A 14,204-nucleotide genomic window follows, 5' to 3' on the forward strand; every position below is an offset into this window, starting at 1 on the left:
ACCCTAGCTCCAGGCCATCCCCAACCGACCTCCCCATCTTTAGAAGCACTTTTTGGTATGAAGTAAGATGACATGCCAGGAAGTGGTGAACTGTCCAGTTCACTGTCCCACAGAAGAAAGGGTGGAAGTGAAGCCAGAAAGCCACCAGAAGATTTCAAGCAGAGTCAGTTGTATGACATAAGCAGAACTTTACTTTAAGAAGGTTTTCTGATTGTGTAGGGAGGATGAAAGGTAAGCCTCTCTGCAGAACTTGTGTCCAGAGCTTAGCACAGCACGTGGCACGTGGTAGGTACTTCGTAAACATTCATGGACTTAACCTGGAGAAAAGTTGCAGTCCAGCTGATTCTGGCACTTCATGAGCACTTTCCTCCACTTGAACAAACCCACTCTGTCTAATACTGTACGGAGCTTTTTATCAGGCACTGTAGAATTCCTTCATTAGCACCTACTCTGTACCAGTCACAGCAGTGGGGGACAGGGTGATGTGTAAAACTGCTGCAGTGCCTGCCCTAAAGGAGTCTGCTGTTTTGTGATTGAGATAGACACACGTGGAAGACATTGGGATGCTTCTCCCAATGGTTTGTAGTAGATGTTCATAGTGGATGTTGTAGAATCACAGTGGAGAGACAGGCAAGCTCCTCGGCAGTTAGGGAAGGTTTCACGGAGAAGGGTAATTTTAGTGGGGCTTTGACGAATGAGTAGGCATTCATCAAAGAGGAAAGAGAGTAAGGTGTATGGCCTGAAAGAGGAAAGACTTGTCAGTAATGCCTGCCTTGCTTACACAAGAGGCAAGGGTCTGGGGTCCCAGGCCCCACTAAGAGAAGCAGAAATGTTCATATTGGGAACTGGGGACTGACTAAGGTCCCCATCCCACCCCCGCTCCATTTGTTCAGCATCCTTGTCTGTGAGTAAAGTATCTCCCTTCTTTCTCTCCCAAGCCTGGAAAGTGGACTAGGCAAACCAAGTACATGGAGCTTTGAGGAGCCTCTGCCATTGAAGCCACCATTGAGGAGGATAAGAAAGTGGGCCTGAGAAAGCCCTAGAGATGAGCCCCCCCACGCCCTCACCAGTTTATGCAGAAGGGCAAGAGTGTATTCAGTCAGTCCCTAAAGATTATTGAGCACATACTATGTGCCAGGCACGATTTTAGGCCCTGGGGACCCTGAGCAGCACAGAAAGTTTCTTGCCTCCCTGGAGCTTACCTTCTGGTGAAATGCCTTCTGTCTCCCTGGAGATGGGACCTCAGGCACAAGCTGATCAAACCCCTGCCCCCACCTGCCAGCTCCAGAAGACTCTGTCTCGGCTGCCAGCATCCAGAAGCCCCTTTCATGGGACTCAGATAAGGGGGCTAACAGATGCCCTGTCCCAAACATGACTCAGATTCTGTCTACCCCTACCTGTCTCCAGGTGAAGAGTGTGAACCTGTCCGAGGGGGAGCTGCTTTCCATCCGTGGGGTGGATGGCCCTTCCCTGACCATTCTGGCCAACCACACCCTCCTGGTAGAGGGGCAGGTGATCCGAAGCCCCACCAACACCATCTCCGTCTACTTCCGGACCTTCCAGGACGATGGCCTTGGGACCTTCCAGCTGCACTACCAGGGTAAGATCAGGCTGAGGCTGTTGAGATGTAGCTTTTGTCTCCCTTTCTCTCTGGAGCCAAGGATTCTCACCCTTCTTGTGCCAGGGACCCCCTCTGGCAGTTTGGTAACACTGTGAACCGCTTCTTAGATTTGTGTTTTTAAGAGCATAAAATATATACAATTCAAAAGGAAGCCATTCGTATTTAATAGCAGTTGTCAAAATATTGTTTTCATCTATGATATCATAATCTATGTGCTTCTTTATTAACACATTAAATAATATTTCCCAGTGGCTCTGATAATTACTGTAATTTCAAAGGAGCATAAGAAATATGTCAAGATACTCATTTTGATATGAAAATATCTATGATTTCTCTTGGTGACAAAGTCACATGTTCTGTGACTATGTTACAGATTGTTGCCTACATTTGTGATTGAAGGAAATACCATTGTTAAGTGAAAGGTTAATGAAGGATGAGCAAGCCCCCTTTTCCCGTTCAAGTTCATGTCTCCTGAATCTGACACACAAATCCCATGAGAGTCCGTGGGTTTCTGGGAAACAGCCTTTGCTACTGGAGTCCTTCTCTCTTTTTTCTTCTTCTCCACTGTTTCTTTCTTTCCTTTTTTGTCTGTTTCTAGTCTCCTCTCTTTTGTTTTCTGTTCACCTTTCTCCTCTCTTCTCCTCCCTCTTTTCTTGCTTCCTTCATATCTTTCTTTTCTCCCCTCCCTCTCTTCATTCCCACCCCCATTCTCTCTTCCTTCTCTCTCTCATTTCAATGTCATCCCATTTTCCCCACCTCCTGGGCGTTTCCCAAGATCTCCGGTTACTTCCCTTACCAGGAGCTCCCCCTGGATACTTGCCAAGTATAAGATGGGGAAGGGGAGCCCTTAGCCATACCTTGGGAGGTTGAAAGCCATCCACGTTTACGTCACATTGACTAAATGTCTGGAAAAACAATTCATTTAAAAATTTCCCCTTGGATGTTTCTGAAACAGATGGGTGACTGTATACAGGAGTGTCCGTTTCCTCACACCTTCTCAATATGCAGACTACCGTCTGTTGTCTTTGTTAATTAAAAAATGGAAAAAAATAGCTCATTGAGCCATGAGCTTGAATTTAGGCCTCCTCATGGGAACTGGGAATGCAGATATCCTAGGCTGCAGGAGAGGTCAGACCATAGTCTAGTGGTGGAGCTAGGACGGGTTCAGCACCCTCTTATGAAAATGAAACTCCAGGAGCTCAACGTGGTCACGTACACCCTTCTACCACCCCATCCAGTGAGCTCTGTGCACCAGATATTGGGCTAAGGAGGCTCTTCTTTGGCATTTCACATGTAATCCTTACCGCCACCTGTGAAACAGGGACGATCACAGAGAGGAGAGTGAAGTTCAGGGCACTGTGTCAGTTTCTCAAGGTCACACGGTTTCTGAGTGATGGAGTAAGAGAATGTAAACTCACATCCATCGCCCTCAGAGCCCAGGCCCTTACCTCCCAGGACAGTTGTTTCCAAGCTTTCATATCTTGGGCATTTCCTGAAGTACTGGTTATTCTAACTCTGGTCCAAGAGCCTGCATTTTTATCAGACACCTGAGCTGTTCGTGCAGGTGAGACTAACCTACCTCAAGGAGAAGGCCGTTCTGTCTCCAGGGAGAGATGGGAACACATTTGTCGCCCCAAACCTGCTGTCTCTGCTTAGGCAGGGTGGGGAGCTTTGAGCCTAGAAAAAAGCTCTCATCTGGCAGTCTCAGCACCACGTGATCAACTCGAGTCAGTAAAATACCCTCCTCCAGCACTCCAGGGGCCTCAGGGGCCTCATCTTTTCTCCTCAGCAAAAATTGACTCCCAGGATGTGGGTCATGTTCTTTGTCTCCCCCTCCGAGAGATGACTGTCTGCCCCTGCATTTCTTCCCAGCCTTCATGCTGAGCTGCAATTTTCCCCGCCGGCCTGACTACGGGGATGTCATGGTGATGGACCTGCACTCAGGTGGGGTGGCCCACTTCCACTGCCACCTGGGTTACGAGCTCCAGGGTGCCAAGACGCTGACGTGCATCAATGCCTCCAAGCCCCACTGGAGCAGCCAGGAACCCATCTGCTCAGGTACATGCCAGCCTCAGCCAGACCAAACACGGATGGTCCACTTAAGAGGGGAGAGACCAGCCCCCAGGGTATTAACATTGACCTTAGGGAAGAGATTCCTCCAAATACAGATGGCTGCTGCCATTTAAAGTTTTGTTATATGATAAAATTGACCATTAGTGACACTTAGTCCATTCGCAATCTTGTGCAACCATCACCACTACCTTTATCACCCCCAGAAGGACACCCTGGACCCAGTAGCAGTCACTCCCCATTTGTCCCTGTCCCCAGCCCCTGGCAACCACCAGTATGCTTTCTGTCTCTATAGATTTGCCTATTCTGGACGTTTCAATACATGGGATCGTACAATATGTAACCTTTTGTATCCGGCTTCTTTCACTTAGCATAGTGCTTTCAGGGTTCATCCATGTTGTAACGTCTGTCAGAACTTCATTCCTTTTTATGACTGAATAATATTCCATGATGTGGATAGGCCACATTTCATCTGTTCATTCGTTGGTGGACATTTGAATTGCTTCCACTTTGGGGGTATTAGGAATAATGCTGCTGTAAATGTCTGTATGCAGGTTTTTATGTTTTCATTTCTCTGGGGTATATACCCCAAAGTGGAATTGCTGAGTTATATGCTAATACCACGTTTAACTTTTGAAGGAACCATCAAACTGTTTTCCACAACGGCTGCACGGTTTTACTTTCCCACCAGCCATGTATGAAAGTACCAGTTTCTCCACATCCTCACCAGCACTTATTTTCGATGTCTTCTTTTTTTTATTATAGCCATATAATAATATGGGTGTGAAGGTATCTTACTGTGATTTTGATTTGCATTTTCCTAATGGCTAATGACATTAGTATCTTTTCATATGCTTCTTGGCCATTTGTGTATCTTCTAGGAGAAATGTCTATCCAAGTCCTTTGCCCATCTTTTTCTTGAGTTGTAGGAGTTCTTTATATATTCTGGATACTAGACCCTTACCAGATATATGATCTGAAAATATTTTCTCCCACTCTGTGGGTTGTCTTTCACTTCTTGATAGTGTCCTTAATTTTGACAAAGTCTAATTTGTGTAATTTTTGTTTGTTGCTTGTGCCTTGGATATGACAGCTGCCATATTTTGAGCCCAGTCCATATGCCAGGGCTCTGATAAATCCTCACAGCAGTCCTACATGGTGGGAACAATATCCCCATTTTACAGATGAGGAAACTGAGGCTCATGGAGGTGAAGTTTCTCCCTCAAAGTCACCAGATAGAAATTGAACTGAGTCCAGAACCCTTCTCTCCTGAGCTCTTTTCCTTACACCTTCACTGTTCAAAGTGCAACCTGCAGACCAGTGAGTTTATTAGAAATACACAATTCCAAGCCCCGTACAAAACCAAGCGAATCAAAATCTACATTTAAAGTGCTCCTTTTGTGGCTCATGTGCACATTATAGATTGAGAAGCACTCTGTACCACACTCTGTCTGCCCCAGTGGCCATAACCTTGACCATCCTCAGTTATCAAGAGAGCAAATCTCTATTAGATTCTCAAAAGTCCTGACCATGGCCAGGAAAGTGTAGGCTGCCCACATTAACTGAGCACCTTCTCTGTGCCAGGCCATGAGTCATGTACAAGGAGAATACTGGGAATAAGAAAACATCACTCCTGCCCTCCAGGCATTCATATAGTCAGTAGAATTCAAAATGCAAATGAGAGCTGATGATAAATTCTCAGATTTAATTGTTGCAGTATCGTTCCCCCAAGGCCCTTCAGAATTTTTCTTTTTTTTTTTAACAAAGAAAAAACATTCAAACCATAGGGCAGTTGGTCTCCATGCCTCCCTCACGTTAATTTTTATCTATGTATGAAATCAGAGAGGAATTAAGCCTCAATTTGTGCTAAGAAAGACGGATGGGGAGCCGCGGCTGGCAAATTGAAACCAGTCATCAGTTGGCTTAATAAGGCAAGGAATGGGAGCAGAGAGGCCGCAAATGAGTGGCAGCTCGGGGAGGACAGATGGCCAACGCCCCCCACCAGGGACAGTGTCCATCTCCTCGGCTCCTGAGCTATGGGGCAGTAACGCTGGCTACATTTTGAGCACCTACTCTGTGCCAGGGACAGCGCCAAGCCCTCTACATGCAGTGTTGCACTGACTTAACCACCACAGTCCCATAAAGAGGGTGGAATTAGTATTAACATTTTACAGTGACCTAGAGGTTCAGAGATCTTCGGTGGCTCGTCCTAGATCCACAGCAGATAAGTGGCGCTGGCCAGATTTGAACCTTCACTTTTGGATGGGGATTCAGGAGAGGTAGCTGAAGAGCCTGCGTCCCAGTGCTCTGTCCGTGGTCCTGAAAGAACTACTGTACAAGACTTCTTGGTAGTGTCTTTGCTGTAGGTCACAGCAGAGTCCAGAGCAGAGAAGGGAGCTATCTGCCTTTCTCATCAGTGCACGTCCTTATTAGTCATGCAGTCATTCAGCAAACATTTAATGAAAACCAAATATCTCCTAAAAATAAGTCTACCTCCCCACATTTGTATAACTTTTTCTAGTTCACAAATCACTTTTTTTTTTCTTTTTTTTTTTTTTAAACATCTTTATTGGGGTATAATTGCTTTACAATTGTGTGTTAGTTTCTGCTTTATAACAAAGTGAATCAGTTATACATATACATATGTTCCCATATGTCTTCCCTCTTGCGTCTCCCTCCCTCCCACTCTCCCTATCCCACCCCTCCAGGCTGTCACAAAGCACCGAGCTAATATCCCTGTGCCTTGCGGCTGCTTCCCCCTAGCTATCTACCTTACTACGTTTGTTAGTGTGTATATGTCCACGACTCTCTCTTGCCCTGTCAAAGCTCACCCTTCCCCCTCCCCATATCCTCAAGTCTGTTCTCCAGTAGGTCTGCGTCTTTATTCCTGTCTTACCCCTAGGTTCTTCATGACATTTTTTTTCCCCTTAAATTCCATATATATGCGTTAGCATACGGTATTTGTCTTTTTCTTTCTGACTTACTTCACTCTGTATGACAGACTCTAGGTCTATCCATCTCATTACAAATAGCTCAATTTCATTTCTTTTTAAGGCTGAGTAATCACAAATCACTTTTTAATATTTATTAAAATTTTATGATAAAAGTAATACATGGCTCTGGTAAAAAAAAAAAAAAAATCCAAGAAAGTGTTGAAGACTGTAGCAAATCACTTTTACATTCCTGGTCTCTGTTGATCCTTGCATATAGCTCATTGAAATAGATATAGCGGACCATTTTCTAGCTTCTTTTTTCCCACTTAAAATATAGTGAATATTGTTCTATATTCTCAAGTTCTTTGAGAACATGGTTCTTCAAAACTATATGAATGACGCGCATTTATTTCACCAAGCATCTGTACACGGACATTCACGTTCCTTCTGTTTTTTGCTCTTAGAGGCAATCTGGCAGTGAACATCCTCATTCATACATTTTTGTGAAACTCTCTAAATCTTTTCTTAAGGTAAATTCCCAGAACCTTAATTACTAGGTCAAAGTGTTTGAACATATTTTCCAGAGTTTTCATCAGATTGCCCTCCTGAAAGGCCACAGCAACTTGCATTCTAACCACTCCTGAATGAGAGTGACCATTTCCCATCACTGGAGATAGCTTTCCAGTTTATTGCTGCTTTTTATCTTGACCAATTAGGTGGATAAAGATAGAATATAGTTTAGATTTGCATTTCTTTTATTACCAGTGAGGCTGTATTTTTTTAGTGCTTACTAAGTAATAAAAGTATATTTCTTCTTTTGAGAACTGCCTATTTATGTCCTTCTTAATTACCATTTTGTAATTAGGAATCAGGGCACAGCCAGCACATGGAAGAATCCTTAAATCACAGCCATTCATTCCCCACCATGGAACGCACATGGCAATGGTTCTAATCATGGAATTAGACCTCCTGTCAAACAGGATGAACCTGTCTCAGGAGGATGGGACTTTTCCCATGGTTTCTCTCTTCCCCAGCCTATTTCCTCCCATGAAGGGGTGGGGAGTGGGGAAGGATGAAACCCTCACTTCCTCTCTCTCTCTGTCTCTCTCTGCAATCCTCTCACTGCCCACCCACCCCTACTCTCCGACCCCAGCCCCTTGTGGAGGGGCGGTGCACAACGCCACCATCGGCCGCGTCCTGTCCCCAAGTCACTCTGGAAATACCAATGGGAGCCAGTTCTGTGTGTGGACAATTGAAGCTCCAGAGGGCCAGAAGCTGCACCTGCACTTTGAAAAGCTGTCACTGCATGAGAAGGACAGGTAACACTCTGAGGGCCCCCAGCCAGCCTCGTTCCTTCCCAGAGTGTTAGAACGCGGCTTGGGATTTGGAGTCTTGAAAGGACTAAAATGCTGCCTCATGGACGTCAAGAAAGGAAGAGCTGGGGAGGGTGGCAAGGTTATTAGAGACCATCATCTTCGATCTCTTCCTTTTACACGTAAGGAAACTAGGACATACAGAGGGGAAGGGACTTACCCTAGTCACACAACAGGGTAGGGGGAGAGACAAGAAGGGAATCCAGTTCCCCGACCTCGAACTGCCTCATCCCTTTTTGCAGTTGAACAAGGAGGGAGTGTTTACTGAGCATCAGCTCTGTGCCCAATCATGTATTAGCCTCCATGGAGAACAGCAGAGAAGTAGGAAACCTTGGTTCCTGGCAGTTGAGATGGAAAAACCAGACTTATGTACAAGAAGGAACTAGAGAAGATACAAGACAACATCTAAGCAAGAGTATGTCTGTAGATGCTAAGTTATATGCACAGAATCCAGAATCTGAAAACTCTGAGAATTATTCTAGAATATTCTGGAATGTTCTAGAAAATTAGGGTCTTAGCTGCTTAGACTTGCTATCTTAGGTTGAGTTTCCTTGGAAACAGACAGAGTGACAAAGATGTGAGAGAAAGTGGTTGGTTTGGGAGCTGATCTTAGCACCAGGAAAATGAGCAGAGAAGGAAAGGGAGTAGGTACAGTATGTATTGGTAGGCAGATGACTGCAGAGACAACTGGGTCTCTATCTACTGCTGGCCTCCAGGAAGCTGCGTTGAGCAGGGCTCAGAGCATTTCTGTCGGAGGGTGAGGGAGCTGGGTATTTATCCACCCCCACCATCCATGTTGGAGGAGGCGTGCTCCTGGACACACTGACTCCCCAACACTGCCTGCCACCCTTGGAGCTGGCTGATTCTCAGAGACTCTGGAAGCCAGCCGAAAATGGGTAAGGAAAGAGTGCTATGGGGATGTGGGTAGGGCACCGACAGAGTGTCAGCACCTTAGAATTCTGGAATTGTCCGATGTTGATCTTAGAATTATATAGTGCCCTGGCTTCTTTGAAGCTTCAAATCTAGACCATTAACCTCTAGGAAAGGATTCTGAGAGAAAATACCAGAAAACTGAATAAGTTACCCAACTCTGGAGTCTACTTCCTTCCAAGTCATCCAGCTTTATCCTGAACAACTCCATATCAATAAATCACTGCTTTAAAGTACAAGGTGTGGGGCTTCCCTGGTGGCACAGTGGCTAAGAATCCGCCTGCCAGTGCAGGGGACATGGGGTCAAGCCCTGGTCCGGGAAGATCCCACATGCCGCAGAGCAACTAAGCACGTGCACCCCAACCGCTGAGCCTGCGCTCTAGAGCCCGCAAGCCACAACTGCTGAGCCCACGCGCCGCAACTACTGAAGGCCGCACACCTAGAGACTGTGCTCTGCAACAAGAGAAGCCACCATAATGAGAAGCCCACTCACCACAACAAAGAGTAGGCCTCGCTCATCACAACTAGAGAAAGCCCATGCAGCAATGAAGACCCAACACAGCCAAAAATAAATAAATTTATAAAAAAAAGAAATTCTCTTCCACCTGGGAACTCTGGGAGCCAGTGTAGACACACACACTAACTTCCCCATTCCTAGCAGCGAGAGAGCAGAGATCATTGTCCCTCATCTCCCATCAATTGGCTGCTCTCAGAGTTTGTTGATTCCCTGACACACTGGCCTGTCACCTGTGCCAGTAGCTGGGGTGCTCCAGAGAAAGCCTGCAGGACAAGGAACACAAGTGCAGAGAAATGGTAAGAGCCTTGAGGAGCAACTAAGCACATGCGCCACAACTACTGAGCCTGCGCTCTAGAACCCACGAGCCACAACTACTGAAGCCCACACACCTAGAGCCTGTGCTCCGCAACAAGAGAAGCCGCTGCAATGAGAAGCCCGCGCACCACAATGAAGAGTAGCCCCTGCTCACCACAACTAGAGAAAGCCTGCAAGCAGCAATGAAGACCCTTAATTAATTAATTAAAAAAAAGAAGAAATGGGACCTGATCTAAACCTTGGAAAGAGATTCGATCAGGGAACCCAAAATACAGTGAGTGGGTAGAGTAGCCCAAGCAGAGAGAATAGGAGTGGGGGGTGGGCAAAGATGTAGAGGTAAATGGGGATCATCTTCTGAAGGGCTTTGGGTACCGGGCTGCTTCTATAAGCTATAAATAGCCATGGAAGGATTTTGAGTAGAGGAGAGAAATGAAGAAAGATTTTAAAGATGGTTTACCCCCAAAATGAAGTCTTTCTAAACTCCAGTCCCATAGTATGCAGCACAGAAGGTGGGTTCTCTGGTCAAACATGTTCGGGAGACAATGTATACACAGTCTCTGTCTTGGAAGGTGCTAATGCACATTAGCTGGCAAAGGCACTGACAAGTCCTGCAAGGGAAAAAATGTTTAATTTTTATTTAACCTGGCATTTTCCAAACCCATTTGACCATAGACTATGTATAGATTTTTATTCCTATTTCAGACATTCTAGAGAACATAAGTAGAAAATTGCTATTTTGGGAAGATTAATTGACTAGAGATTTTGAGATCCTGAGAGTTTGCTCTAGAGCAAAAGGCACTGGTTCTCTGAAAGAGGAGTCCTGGGGCATGGCCCCCAAGATACAACAAAATCAGCAGGGATCAGAAGATTGTGAAGCGGCCTCTCCCCACTCTCGGAATGGCCCTGGGCCTCTACCTCAGGCCCCTCCTCATCCCAGCCACAGTGGACACATGGCACAATGAACAGACTGTGACTCTAACATTTATGCATTTTGGTGACATTAGAAATTCATGTGATAAACCCTTTTTATGGGTCACAGTAAAAAAAAAAAAAAAATACCCTCAAAGGATTAAAAATGCCTGTTTATGAGTCCAGAAAAATAAGTGATCCAATTTGTGTACTGGTTTCTTCCACATTTTTGCGTAACTTTTTAAAAAATACCAAGGCTAGCAAAGAGCCAAGTGCCAAAGGTTGTATTTTTCTTTTTTAATAAATTTATTTATTTATTTATTTTGGGCTGTGTTGGGTCTTCATTGCTGCATGCGGGCTTTCTCCAGTTGCAGTGAGCTCGGGCTTTCTCTACTCTTTCTTGCGGTGCACAGGCTTCTCATTGTGGTGGCTTCTCTTGTTGTGGAGCACGGGCGCTAGGCACACGAGCTTCAGTAGTTGTGGCACGTGGGCTCAGTAGTTGTGGCTCGCGGGCTCTAGAGCGCAGGCTCAGTAGTTGGGGCACATGGGCTTAGTTGCTCTGCGGCATGTGGGATCTTCCCGGACCAGGGCTCGAACCTGTGTCCTTTGCATTGGCAGGCGGATTCTTAGCCACTGTGCCACCAGGGAAGTCCCCAAAGGGTTTTAATAACAGTAAAAATGACTACCAGCGTTTTATCTGATGCCTTTCATTTTTCAGGACACTTTATCCTGTTGTATTCTCACAGTCCCCCTGTAAGATAGGTAGGAAAGACATTGTGATCCCTCTTTTCATGGTTGTGGATACTGAGACACAAGATGTGTTGAGACTTCTGTAAGCTCAGTGGGTAGGGAACTGGGGACTAAAAATTGGGACTCCTGACTGCAGGCACGGTGGTCTTAGGAGATAAAACTCAGTGACAGAGTGTAGTAGGGGTCCAATGCTTGGTCATTTGACTTGCATACCGACTCTGTCCTGCGCACTTTATATCCATGGTCTCTAATCCCCACACTCTGGTGTAGGTGTGCTTGTACCCATTTTACAGATGAAACAGAGGCTCAGTGGGGTGCAGTGTTTTTGTCCAAAGTCACTCAGCTCAGAAGTTAAAGTCGGAACTCTGTCTGATTATATATATATCAGTGTTTCAGGAATGATATTAGCCCAATCATCCCAGCTTCTCAATTAGTAATAATAATCAGTATCTATTAATTCATCTGGTCATTACATCACACCCAGCACTTCCCTTAAGAGCTCAGAATCTATCCACGAGTCTGGGACAAGCATCGTACAGAAAGGGAGACAAATTCGATAGACGGAGCAGAGTGTGCGGGCGAGCATGGGGTGAAATCGGGATGTGAGTCTGGGATTGAGGCCGCGGAGTGGGTGGTCACAGCACACACCTCCCACTGCTGTGCATCAGAGGCCCGAGAAGACCTCATACTGGCTCTTGTCTCCTTCCCCGCTGCCAGGATGATGGTCTACAGTGGGCTGACCAACAAGTCCACTCTTCTCTACGACTCCCTCCAAACCGAGAATGTCCCCTTTGAGGGCCTGCTGAGTGATGGCCACACCATCTGCATCGAATTCACGTCTGACCAGGGGCGGGTGGCCTCAGCCTTCAACATCCGGTTCGAGGGTGAGGGTCCCGGAGGCTGCCCTGTCTCCTAGGGTGGCAGCGTGGGAGCAGGGGAAGCATGGCGGGGCCGGGTCATGGGAGGTAGAAATCTGACCTGCAAAGGATTGGGGAGAAGCCGTAGCTAGAGTGACTCTTGGACTTCCAAAGGCCACCTCTGCAGGGTTGGGAGAGCAGAGGTTCTTGTTCCCATTTTAGATATGAAAATAATGAGGCCCGAGAAGCCAAGTGAATGGCCTAAGGGCCCTCAGCAGGTCAGTGGGAACTGGAATGTGGGGTCTGGTACCCATTTCCCTTGGGGCTTCCCTGAACAGCAGGAGGGGCCCCTGCTTCTGAGACACAGCCCTGTGAGCCACCCCTGACTCATTTGAGCGGCTGACCTCTTTTGTGTCCTGGCCCCAGCCTTTGAGAAAGGCCACTGCTATGAGCCCTACATTCAGAATGGGAACTTCACCACGTCTGACCCGACCTATAACATCGGGACCATAGTGGAGTTTACCTGCGACCCCGGCCACTCCCTGGAGCAGGGCCCGGCCATCATTGAGTGTATCAACGTGCGGGACCCATACTGGAACGACACGGAGCCCCTGTGCAGAGGTGAGTGGGTCACAGCCCTCCTCCCAGGGCACCCCAGAGCCCTCCACCCCCTGCAGATGAAAGGCCCAGCTTATATACCGATTTTAGGAGTAGAATCCTTTCTGGAGCTCACCCCTCTTTGGGTCAGGTTTGCTGCTGGTCCTTGAGAAAATCACAAAATGGGTAAAATTGAAAAGTTGCCTCTTCCTCCAGGCACAAGACCCCATCATGCACAGCTTGGTGAGAAGATCGCTGCATGGGTTTCAGCTCCTACCTGTGCTATGCAGACATGTGCAGTGCACAGCCCGCCCAACAGCACATGGCAGCCCTGAGTCTAATTAATGATAATGATAACAGTTGTTAATAGGAGTGCAAAAAACTGTGTTTTTGTGCAGGCACTCTGTGCCTTATCTGATTTAATCCTCACTACAACCCTGTGAGGTGCATATTATTATTGATCCCGTGTACAGATGAGGAAACAAGCTGTGACGTGACATGCTTCAGAACACACTGAGGGTAATTGGCAGAGGTGGGAATGGAACTCAAGTCTCTCTGTTCTCAGAGACCTGTGCCCTGAGCCCCTTTGGACAATGTCAGCTGTGTGGAATCCTCATCTATGGGGACTCCCAGTGCCCTGCCCTCCCCTATTTCTCCATGTTCAAGGCCACTGAGCCACCCCGAGCCTGGACCCATGTGGGGAATGTGGAGTAATGAACAGAGCCCTGGCTCCCGGCAGCCGCCACCTAGATGGTGGTTGGCGTGAAATCACAGCCTTGCTGTGGTGAGGGATTGATCCCTGTATTAAATGTGCTGGTTTAACAGAGTGGAATTTATTGGTGCTTTGGCCTCTGCCACACTGAGAATTTTCCAAAGCAGTAAACACAGAGTGAAATTTAAAGGGCCAGGCGCCAGGTGCGGCCACATCTCCGCTTCCAGTTCAGAGCCAGGGCGTTCCACAGTAACGTTAAGAATTACTGAACGCTTACCTTGTGCCAGGCGTTGTGCTGTGTTTGGCATCCATGAGCTCACTTAAGCCTCAGAATAACCCAGTGAAGTCAGCACTGGTGTTTCTCCCTGCTCTACAGAGGGAGGCATCTGAGGCTCCAGGAACTTATTACATGCCTTGTCACAGAGCCTTTGGTGGCAGAGGCAAGACTCGAACCCAGGTCCATCTGACTAGAATGTACCATCTCCAGTCACTATTCACCCTACTCAAGGGGAGGGCTATTAAGGATGCACTTGAAACTTTGAACTCTGTCGTTCGTCCTGAAAGAACTACAGTCATCCTTCAGTATCCACAGGGCACGGGTTCCAAGGCACACCCCCCCA

At 46.9% G+C, this 14,204-nt stretch overlaps 1 protein-coding gene across 1 annotated transcript in view; it reads left to right on the forward strand.

Annotated features, from left to right (window-relative positions):
* The window catches only part of SEZ6L (seizure related 6 homolog like), a 198,166-nt gene that overhangs the window by 125,420 nt on the left and 58,542 nt on the right, over window positions 1-14,204 (forward strand). Inside the window, exons 7-11 of the mRNA XM_089895386.1 lie at window positions 1,408-1,600; window positions 3,494-3,679; window positions 7,778-7,943; window positions 12,136-12,302; window positions 12,702-12,896. Of these exons, the coding sequence (XP_089751512.1) occupies window positions 1,408-1,600; window positions 3,494-3,679; window positions 7,778-7,943; window positions 12,136-12,302; window positions 12,702-12,896 (907 nt within the window). The remainder of the gene's footprint in view (window positions 1-1,407; window positions 1,601-3,493; window positions 3,680-7,777; window positions 7,944-12,135; window positions 12,303-12,701; window positions 12,897-14,204) is intronic.

This window comes from Delphinapterus leucas, chromosome 14, assembly GCF_059928025.1.
Source record: "Delphinapterus leucas isolate spDelLeu-1000000601 "Yukka" chromosome 14, BTC_Dleu_Yukka2, whole genome shotgun sequence".
In the NCBI taxonomy this organism is placed as follows: Eukaryota; Metazoa; Chordata; class Mammalia; order Artiodactyla; family Monodontidae; genus Delphinapterus; species Delphinapterus leucas.